This window comes from Botryllus schlosseri, chromosome 2 (genome assembly GCF_051294905.1).
Source record: "Botryllus schlosseri isolate E-star chromosome 2, Bs_hap1, whole genome shotgun sequence".
Lineage (NCBI taxonomy): Eukaryota > Metazoa > Chordata > Ascidiacea > Stolidobranchia > Styelidae > Botryllus > Botryllus schlosseri.
The window spans coordinates 19370908-19382557 of NC_137237.1; the positions used below are offsets into that span (position 1 = coordinate 19370908).

The 11650-nt window shown below is 39.2% G+C and overlaps 1 protein-coding gene across 2 annotated transcripts in view; it reads left to right on the forward strand.

Moving 5' to 3' along the window:
• The first annotated feature begins 2573 nt into the window (after window positions 1-2573).
• The window catches only part of LOC145434023 (uncharacterized), a 29598-nt gene continuing 20521 nt past the window's right edge, over window positions 2574-11650 (forward strand). For both annotated transcript variants that reach the window (XM_080311298.1, XM_080311299.1), the window contains exons 1-12: window positions 2574-2790; window positions 2850-2991; window positions 3052-3181; window positions 3338-3454; window positions 3747-3794; window positions 4884-4943; window positions 5015-5073; window positions 5925-6042; window positions 6110-6193; window positions 6918-6978; window positions 9678-9810; window positions 10910-11021. In XM_080311298.1, coding sequence (XP_080167424.1) covers window positions 2747-2790; window positions 2850-2991; window positions 3052-3181; window positions 3338-3454; window positions 3747-3794; window positions 4884-4943; window positions 5015-5073; window positions 5925-6042; window positions 6110-6193; window positions 6918-6978; window positions 9678-9810; window positions 10910-11021 — 1108 coding nt within the window. In that variant the 5' untranslated portion in view covers window positions 2574-2746. The remainder of the gene's footprint in view (window positions 2791-2849; window positions 2992-3051; window positions 3182-3337; window positions 3455-3746; window positions 3795-4883; window positions 4944-5014; window positions 5074-5924; window positions 6043-6109; window positions 6194-6917; window positions 6979-9677; window positions 9811-10909; window positions 11022-11650) is intronic.

Below are 11650 nucleotides of genomic sequence, written 5' to 3' on the forward strand. Positions count from 1 at the left end.
CTGTACTGTACATTAGGGCTGTTCAAAAATACCTTTTTTTCCTGAATCTTGCGGGTTACGTGATTAAATCGTTAGGTTGCCTTAAAAAACGACGCACACCAAATTTGAATTCATTCCAACCAATATTCGCGGATTTCGTAGAGTTTGAAAATTTCGAATTTGCCTATGAATGCAAATAAATTTTTTTTCAAATTTTTTTTCCAACCCCATAAAATTGTTGCGCTGTCTTCAAAAACGATGCAAACCAAATTTGACTCAATTCCAAGCCGTAGAGGCGGAGTTATTTGAGTTTTTCGATGACAATTCTGGGATTATCCCCCAATCAAGGATAATCCAAGAATTATCATCGAAAAAGTCAAATAACTCCGCTTCTACGGCTTGGAATTGAGTCAAATTTGTTTTGCATCATCTTTGAAGACAGCGCAACAATTTTATCGGGTTGGAAGAAAAATTTGAAAAAAATTTTTTTTGCATTCATAGGCAAATTCGAAATTTTCAAACTCTACGAAATCCGCGAATATTGGTTGGAATGAATTCAAATTTGGTGTGCGTCGTTTTTTTAAGGCAATCTAACGATTTAATCACGTAACCCGCAAGATTCAGGAAAAAAAGTTATTTTTGAACAGCCCTAGTGTACATGGACCAGTGGAATTACAACTATAACATCACCGATTCGGAGAGATTTTGGCGTCATAAAATCTATGTACCTACACAGCATGACAGCTCGGCGCCTATGGAAGTAACATATTAATATATACAGCTGTTTCGCTAACATGTACAATTGTTTTGTAACCACCTCCCGCATCTATGAAAAGGCGTTACGGTATTATTGTTAGTTCAGACTTCAACTCGGAGTAAGGAGCAAGACCTATCTTCAGTCCAAGACATACAATACTGTGGCTCAATCCATAGTAGCCTACCTACAATAACAGTTTTGTATTGAACCTCAATCACAGTAAGTGTATTAGTAGGTGGACAGTGAATTCCTCTATTCCTGGCCCTACGATGAAATGAGATGGCATACAGCTCAAGATTATGACAAGGTTATGTATCCTTTAACTTAGTAGAGAGGAATATCAGACAATATTCCATATCTAACATAAGCAGCATTCCCCAAATCACTTCAATAAATTTTGCAATTTTTTATAATGACATATTTGTGCCTACAAAAGTCACTCTAATTCAAAACTACAAAACAGATATGGTGCCGTGGCGTTTGGCACGACGTTCCAGCATACACATATAAGCAGCAATACTATATTCAGGATTTTAGAAGTACTCAGGTTCAATATCGCAACAAACAATATGTTCATATTGCCAAATTTATTCCACTCGAAGCTCTTCGACCTACTGTCCTCAGGAGCACTCGTCGTCGTCAGTAAATGCGGTTAACCAGATTCGAAATAATTTTTCATTTTTGATGTAATAATGGCAATTACATTAATTTTTGTCGTTTCCATTAATGTTATCCTTTCTTAAATCCAGTGTGCATGCCTCATATTTACATGCTGTAGGCCAAATTCGATGCCGGAAAAGACTATTAAGTCGTTTCGGCACCCTCCTAGTCTTTTAATTGGAATCTTCTGGGTTAGGCCTATTGATTTCATGATTTGATATATTTTTCTATGAAATGATGATATTCAGTTAAAGGGTCGAATAAATTGGGCAATATGAACTGAACATATTGCTTGATGCAATATTATGTTTACAAAACCATCAGTCTTGCAACAATATCTTGGGTAAGAAGGCACGGTTGGCCAAAAAACACATCTAATAGTTTTTATGACGTCACAATAAAACAAACATCGGGCATACCGCCTTGGCTACCTTGGCACTACGAACGAACCTGACCGGTTTTTGATTCACAGTCAGACAATCCACGCCACGGTACCGTAGCTTACCGTACCTTTCCGGTACCAATTTCAACTTTGGGACTTTCGTTTTATAAGGCACCTCTGCGTACATATTCTACGAAATTCCTCGACGACACATTTTATAACGGAAATACTATAAGTTCACGGTGCATCTAACCATTCGCTCGAATGAGGTCGGGCTTAGGCCGACTTGTAGCGGAAATCTTTATCAGAGGGACAATCCACCACCAAGCCATCGAATCGAATCCCGTGCAATTTGTTCAAGAGGTTTACACTAGAGGCGCGTGTATAACTTGTCAATAACCAGAACCATTGAGGTGACGACCCAAGTGAAATTTTGCAAGAATTCGTTTCGCTTGATACGTTAATAATAGATTTAAAATTCCTGATTAGTATAATATATATCACTTTGAATCATTCATTTTTTACAGAGTGCGCCTGCAGTTGTTGGCGACGAATGACGACTGTGTTGTAACTTCCGGGTTTAGATGATTGAATAACTCCGGTTTTTATTTATTCGAGGATTCGCTCCTAACTTTAGCGTTGAAGATCATCATTTCGATCTGATGGAAATGATAAATTACAGAGAATGGCTAGCCCACTTAAGATATATTAGTTCATAAAAACATCGACCATACCTAGAATATAAATAATAAACTGTTTGTTCTCCATATGTTTGAGACTTTATACATTATACCTTATGAATTTTGATTTATTTGTTTCAGGAATCGTATTTTGCAAGATAACATTGGAAATGTAGGCTTTTCTACTTTCGTTATATTGTAACTGCATTCAAACTTTGTTGAATGTAGCACAAATGTGTAGAGCAGCGTGATTTCGTCAGAGCTCAAATATCTGCTGTACTGCAAAAGATGTCGAAAGCGACATATATTACCATTCCCTATGGCTGGAAAAGGTATTATTTGCATTTATTTTACATTATTTGTGCTACTATTCGGTCCGTTTCGGCTACAGAAATGTGGAACTGTCAAGTTCAAGCGTCACTTACATCAGTCCGAGTGGAGTTACTCTGTCAAGTATTGTTGAAGTTTGCCAATATTTGGAGAAAGATGATACTTGCAAGTGTGGATTGTCATGTCCTATTCATGTTCCAAAGGTAAGGTGTCTGGCTAGACTTGTACTTGATCCGGTCAGTACTAAGAAAAATGTGTCGCAGGTTTTTAGCTTCAATCCTACGGTCGAAACTAGAATCTGTACTAACCAAGAATGGAAGGATCATGAAAATGAGTTGGAATCTCAAAAGAATGGTTGTAAACATTGGTTAAAGTTGTTTAAGACACGAACAGGTATGAAGCTCTATAAATGTAATTCTCACCAACTTTATGTACATGCGATTTAATATCATAAATGATGGGTAAACAAACTATAATGCGTAATAGTTGCGTTAAAGTAGCCTATGTTTTCAAAACCAAGTGGTGATATAATCAACCAATTTTTTATAGCAACAAAAAAGTGCCCAGTGTCAACGCCGCCAATCATGGAACCTCCACCGAAGCTTTTGATCATAAGGAAGGATGGCAAACTTCGATCTGTCATACCAGACAATATTTCCAATTCAGGTATATTGAATTAAGTCATTGAAAGAAAATATTGCTTGAACATTTTTTGTTTACATATATACATAGTGGCTTTGTTATAGATTTCGATGCAATCGCTAAACTGCATTATTGATACATTTCATGGATAACATTTCTGAAGTACGCAAAAGTATGGAGAATGCTTTGTCTATCCATGTCAAATTTTTAGCAATACCTGTGGTTTACTGTATTATGTATTATATTCGATCTGACGTAGCTTTTTGATGTATTGATTCTTGATTTCAGTTATAGCACAGTCTATATCTTATTTCAGAACAACGCAGACGTCACAGAAGCTATGACGGCGCAAGAAAGTCTGCTGGTGAGTGCCTCTACTGTAGTCTCGAGCAGGCGCGTATCCAGAGCGCGAAAAAAGGGGGGGTTTGCGTTACGAAATTATTGGCTATTATGACATCATTATCACAATTACTCATCTCCACACCATGGCGAATATTTACGAATTATTATAGTTTAATAATAAATAGAGATTTGCGGTGAGTGGGAGATGTCCGAATACGATACAGATATTACCTGAAAATCTCGTTTCTTTTAAGGTATGATTGAAAGAAACTCGTAAATGCTCACATTTAGTCATGAACCGGCAAACGCCGCACGTCTTCAAGCGCCTAGTTGCGGCCAGAGATGCGCGATTTTGTTGGGTTTTGTCGGAATTCGCTCAAATTTGTTTTGCATCGTCTTTGAAGACAGCTCAACAATTTCATGGGGTTGACAGAAAAATTTGAGATTTTTTTTTTTTAATTTTTATTAATAAATTAAAAATTTCAATTCAAGATTGCACGGCCTTTACTGGTTGGAATTGAGTCAAATTTGGTGTGCATCGTTTCCTTGGACAACCTGACGATTTAGTCACTAGGCGAGTGAGATTTGGAGAAAAGTTTTTTTTGAACAACCCTACTGTCCATGCATGTAGTATAATTCCTTGATTCCAGTTCCTCAGTTCATATAAAGTAGTTGGAAAACCACATGAACTGTCATCCGGGTATTTTTATGTTACAAAAATACGACATACCGCAGCACCATAAAACTACATCAAATACACTTCAAAATAGTTTGTAAACCGCTGCGCTAATGTATATCGTCGCTGTGGGATCAAAGTAGCTTATGTCCATTTTACACGTAGTGAGAGAATTAGGTTTCATGAAGTTCTCGTTTTTTTGGCCATATATTGGCCATGGTTAACTTTGAAACAATGTGACAAGCATGACCATGGGCAAAATATGGCCGATAAAAGTGAAAATTTCGTCTTCTTCTTGAAATTTGAAAAATGGATCTCAAAATTTGAGAATGGGACATAAAGCTAACTTTCATTCTACAGCGACGGTATGTGGCGTTTTTTTATTGTGCGATTTCGTTGTTCTGAAACATATTTTTGTTATTAAACCATTCGTAGGGACGTCTGTGAAAAGAAAAAGTGCAGGGAAGAATTTGAAGTTATCGCTGACAACGTCGAGTGAGTTGATTTTCAAATAATAATTATGCTCCAGCTCCAATCAGCAAGCCGTTCTCCTTTGCCTATCACAGATTCCAATTCGTCTGCAAACACATCCATCATATCGCCACTCAAGTCTCTACTTTTCGAGGTATATCTTTTTGTGATATTTTCAGAGTCGTTTAATATGATATACAAGGTGTTAGGCTATTTATAGAGCTGGACGTATTACCTAGGGATCAAATGAAGTTACATGGGGATATTTCTCAAAAGAGATCAGGATACCAATATATATTTGATTTTAGTATTCAAGTATTCACAGTTAACTAATTTCTAATAAAAGAATTCGGAAAGTTCAGAGAAAATGATATCTATGTTTTTTACTGTATTCTGCAATGTTGAGTAGAAGCAGTGTAAAAAGAAAAAAAATGATGGAATCATGATAGTTTATTCACTTGAGTTCACTCCAAGCCAATATACTTTTTTTGGTAAACATCTTTTGCATATAGCTTTGATAAAAGTCCCATTAATTTGAAACTATATAATGTGAATGGTCTTGGGCAGAGGACGCTTAACCTCCAGCTTGTGGCCAAAATTTGTTTTCTTGACATATCGTTCACTCCGCTGAACACATCGCCTTAACGTGGTTTTATGAAAGCTCTGAAAATTATTGAACAGATGAGTGTTTATAATTTCGAAAAATGAGTGTTTTCTTGAGGATTTTGACTTGGATATTGTGACAACACTCTGTTATCGGTCAGGCAACAGTTTCATGACATAGCAGCCGAAAAATAATTCCCTCGTCCCTGGAACGGCCATAAACGTGTATTGGACATAAGTTGGCTTTAAAAGATTGCTCCGTCCGGTGTTGGCTCACTGCCACCTTCACATTGTGTACCTTTTCCGCCGTTCAATAAGCCTGATATTTTTTATAATATTGTAGTAGGAAAGGTTTATCTGGGTATTTCACTCAACATTATTTGAAACATAATTTGAATTCAGACGTCTGTGACCAAGTCCACTAACGGACTCGTAAAGTCGAAACTGCAGTGGATCAAAGCCGACAACGCGTCCTCCGTGAATGATGCGGAAAGCGACAATGAGCTCTGCTTCAGTCCAGGTAATGCGGACTGAATAACGGCTTGTCGCGAAACGTTGGCGATTTACTCGTTTCCATCCCATTACAGAGTCGAAGAAATCACCCGGAACGCAGCTTCCATTTTCTCTCATATCGGGTATTGTCTCGCCTACCAAGCCCTCTAAAAAGGAAGGTGTGTGTGCTTGCAATCCTTACGTAGAAATCGCGTTTAATGGCTATGTAACTTTTATGCCACCACGGGTAATGCAATGCCAGCTCAACGCCACGTGAAGATATTTTGGCAGTTTTTTACGATACCTATTTCATTGCATTTTGTGACGACGCTGTGGGTTGATCATGGCTTCAGAGAATTTTCATTTCCACTAACGTGTGTGGCTTTGCACTACATCATTTGGATATGGAGGCCGTGATGCAATAAATTAATGGGTTTTCCAAACAGTATCGAAAGTATAGCGGAAAGGGATGTATAATTTCAGTACTCGGAAAAATTGTCTATTGATACTCGTCGCGAATTATCACAATTGATACTAGGTCCAAATCATTGTGCCCAGCCCTATCAACTACCATCCCTCTGTTTCGAATCGGTCTTGGCTCAATCTGATGATACTGATTAATGAACATTATAATTCGTTCCCCTGTGAAGTCTGTCTGTCTGAACCCTTCACTGCAAGCGAAATTATAGGGTTCTCGTCAAGGATGTCGTCACCTAGTCATAAAAAAGAACGGTTTGTTAAACTATGACCCACCAAATATGTACATGTACATTGTACATTGTACAAAGTTAAATGGAAAATATAATTCATCTTATGGCTTTTCACCATCGTGTTTCACACTGAAACTTGTTCCTGTCTGAAACGTTGGCCATATCGGGGCTAACAAGATCTTGTCTTTTACAGGTTTCGATCCGGGCCGAGCGAATATGCGAATGCCAAATTTTGGACACAAGGACAGTTCCAGGTAGGTTTTGGGTTTAGAGTAGGGTTACCATATTTCTGCAACCCAAATTTGGGACACTCTTTAGCGCCCACTAAGGGATTTTAAAATGAGTTATGACGTCACACTAGTAAAGCTTTGCTCATAGGCCAGAGGTGGTCACGATCCGGTTCAGGAGTATGTGTTGTGTAACCGGGACCAATGTTCCCTCTAAGCTGCGCACGTGCGCAAATGCGCAGTGCTGAAACGGTCTCTGCGCACAGAAAATCTAGGCTGCGCACAAAAAATCCGAAGTGATGACTTTTTTTTTAATCGTTGCGCACTCTTGTCCAAGGCACCGCGCAGGCGCTCTGACTCGAGAGAAATGAGAGGGAACATTGCCAGGGGTAAATAGTGCTATTGCTGAAGTCTGAAACTCAGGTAGGCCTACAAGTGCGGCCCGAAAAGGCAACTATTGCGCTCCGCGAAGCAATGAAAATTTGCAATCGTGTGCGACTCACGAAAGAGATTTTTCTTTTACTATGGTATCGTACGCGTGAGCGATACTGATACCATATCAATAACGCAATCCTTTGTGGGAATGGCGAAATAACATGGTTTAACAAAATTATAAATAACAATGGGTCAGCTAGAAGTTAACTGCGAGAATCTAACGAATAGTCTTCTCCGCGTGTCATGAATATTGTTCAAGATTCACTGTACAATTACATGCCGCGAATTTTCGAAGTCATCACTTCCATCAGGCGAATCTGATCACGTATGGTGATATATGCTAGGATAATATGCAGAATATGCAAGTAGAAGCACCAATATTGTTGAAAAAATCCATCCCTTTGCAAACGTTGATCGGGAAGTGCAGCAACTATATCCACTGTAGGGCGTTGCATTAGATCAGCTTTTCAGCAGCACAAATTTGTGATTTTATTCGATTCGTTTGAACGCGTATCTTCTGTCGATAAGGTCATACGCTGATCTTGTTCTTGCTTTAATCAGACTTGAATATTCGTATCATTGTATCTGACTTTATGTCCTAATAGTAATGAGTGCATTGCCGGTATTATGACGTCACATCAGTGTTTTAACACGATAGGCGTACATCGATCGCATGTATTGATTTCAAGTTCGTTGTCGTGCGTGTATGTCTGTCTTCTAGTAATCCATAGTATGTGACCATATCGTCGCAGTGGAATCAAAGTGACTTATGTCCAGATTTCAATATCTTTTGGCATAGCAGATAGGAGGTCACGAAATAGCATGATGCAAGGAAGTCATTATACCAACGGGTACGCCCGAAGATGTTTAATTATATTTAGGGGTCCTACCTTTTCCAACACATCTCACTCGATCAGCTTTACCTGTAACTGTGATTACGTGAGCAGAGACAGGATTAAAATTGATAGCAATATATGCAATTCCCGATGAAATTGACCGATTTGATCATGAATTATAGAAAATCTTCGCGCGTTAAGGCGAAACTGCTACTAAACGAATACCAGATATAGATGATTAGTAGCGGTGAAAAGCGTGCAGCCTGAGGGGGGTCTGGGGGGCGAAGCCCCCCAGAAGTTGGGTTTATCACCCTATGGGGGGGGCTGGTTGCGCACCGTTGTCCAAGGGCCTGCGCAGTGAGTTGGCGTATTTGCGCAGACTCGTGAAGAATTAGAGGGAACATTGACCGGGACCGAAAGCACATGTTTCAGCCCCTTCCCACCCGAATAAACAAAGATTTTGAGCCCACACTATAGGGTAATCGGCGCAACTTCTGGGGAGGGGGGGTGCTTGCTATACGCATCTAGTCGTTAAATTATCTGAATGAATTCTGTCAATAATATTGGTTGTTCTATATATTACTATAGAGATACTACTCTCTGCCCACGTGATCAGAGTTAGCGGTAGAGCTGGTGGAGCATAATGAGTTCGAAAATACATGGAGCGTAATTGAACATCGTTATGTCATGTTCATGTCCTACCGATAGGATTTTTTATCAGCCTTATGCCAGTGCGCACCACGGAGCTTTATAAACACCCCACATTCAGTGGTTTCTAACCTTTTATGGTCGCGACTCCATCTCCAATTCGAAAATGTTCCGTGGCCCAGATCAAAATTTGACGACGTGATTACTAAAAGAAGTCAGCACTTTTGCCCAGACTTACTCACGGAAGCTTATTACGTTCAACATATTACGTTCGCAAACCCCAGAATAAAAGCAAACAACCCCCGTTTGGAACCACTATCTTTGAATAAAGCATTTAAACGGCCTCAACGATCTCAAGGAATGTACCGTTCTCCTATAATTGCGATTACAATTAGGCTTATTCCAGTAAATGAAGGTTGTTTTTATTTATATTTTATTGCGGTTTTGCGAGGGTGGAAGTCTCAATATTAAAAGCAATAAATGAGACAGTAAATCGTGGGCAGCGCGAAGAAAAATATCATGCATCAGCATAAATATACCCAAACAATATTGTTTTTATGCTGATTTACGAAAAAATTATGAGCCCAAGTCAACTCTTCAAAATTCCAGACATTTGGCATATTTTTGAAATTCCTCCGGGACGCTAGTTCGAACAGTGAAATTCCGGACATGTGCGGGAACTTCCGGACGTATGGCAACCCTAGTCTAGAAACAAACGGAACATGACCAGAGGTGGTCTAATGAAGTGGAATTAGAATCACTTCATCATTGACCGCTCCTGAATATGATCAAGTTTTTGTATTCCAGATTTGGCATGCATATGCAGCGAACGGAGAATTTCGCTAGGCCCGGCCAAACCAATCATCCTTATCAGGGTGTACCGTCGTATACACCGCACACGAATATGCAATCGCAAATGAAATCTCAGCCATACTCTCAGGTAAAGGCTTCGTATTCTTGTTATAGGATTGGCCAATCACTCGCATTTCTCCTGGTGCCATGTTTTCTTTTTCATAACATCTTCAATTGGAATGGTCAGATCTGACTTCCTTGGTGTTACTCGATCAGTTTACTTAGTAATTCTTATTATAATAGAGTTGACATTACTTCTTGACTTTTTGTTAGTTAGACTCATTCCTGGTATTGATAAAAACCTAGCCTTGATGTTGACCTGTTGTTAGACTTGAACATATGTGAGAAAGTTTGCGCAGCGTTTTATGTGTTGACATCTAATTCAACTCCTATTTAAAACTCTGTATATGTATGTGGTCTGTACCGGTAAGTGTTTTTACTTCCACTCACTTATACATCTTACTTTGCGTTAAAAATCTTGCAAATGTCTTGCAAATCAAAAGTATTTGACGTTCATTTTGATTTCAATCCAGAGATCGGGGAGCAGCAGAAGTATTCATATGATTTCACCGTCGATTCTTCTACGACTCAAAATTGTAACTATGCGTCACTGTTGTCGCTCCATCTAAGTTTAAATTTTGTGAGTTTTGGCTGCAACTGTGACTCCCAACAGTATGCGAATTAAGTCCTTCCTTCAACTAGGAAGTCGATGCAGTTTGCAACTCGAGTTGAGTCGGGTCATTTTAACATCTTTCAAGTCCAGCCACGAGTCAAGTCGCGCAAATTTTTTAAATGCCTACTCATAAATTTGCTTATTTTGAGTCGATTTCCAGTCACCAAATAGGAGTCGTTTGAATTGATGCACAGATTTATATACATATGCACATGTGAATATCGGTCAAGTCATGACTCGAGTCACATAACACTGCTCTCTATAGGAGCTATAGTGATATCTATCTGTCCAATGGGGAGCCGAGATAAAATTAGTTGTGAACTCCGACTTCTTCAAACCTAAAACATTTGTGGAATGACGACTACATTTTGTAGCTACAATTCCGTTCATTTTCTTTACATACAGACCTTGTTACTGAAACTTGATTTTCCCTGTAGTTGTAGTTGATTGTTTATAAAGGTGTTTTGTCACAACCGGCATTTTGTATATCGTCATTGCGACCATGTATTTTCAGAGCCCTCTTCCACACTATAGCGGGATGGTTTCAAACAACCAAAAGTTTGACAGGCCTGCTAGTTTCTCAGAGCAAAATTGGCCACGGAGTTCGGGGCATACGGGCGGAGCAGGTAATTGAAAACTGTCGATATGTGGTCTGTGTAAATCAGTGGTTCCCAACCTATTTCGACTCATCGCCCCCCCCCCCCCCTATCAATCTTGAAACAAATTTTCGCCCCCGCTATTTACGGATCCGAAAAAGAGAGCAGATAAACGGGAAATTCACTCACTTAACTCTGATCGCTGGTGAATTTACTAAAAAAGGCCATTCTTCCGAGGTGGTAGGTGCTTGGAAAAATGGTTTCCGCGTCTACTTCCGTTGAGCTGAAATTTTTTTCCCATCATAATCAGAATAAGCCGCCTTCACGTGCATTTTTTGGCCATGTTAATTAAATATATCTCAGTAGACGTCGCAACATTTCCGCCCCCTTATTTCTCCAAATCGCCCACAAGGGAGCAATATCGCCCACGTTGGGAACCACTGGTGTAAATCATTAGTACTTGACGCAGGTTTCTTAGTAGGACATCAAAAGTATGGCTAGAAATAATTATAAATATACTGGAGGACCCGACTGTGAATCTTATGGCTGCCTGAAGGTACTGAATAAATTTGGTCTCATTACCCCCAAGAAATGCGAAAATACGTTGAATCTGTTATCACCACCTCTACATAAATCTTAACCGTGTCTATGAATTTTCA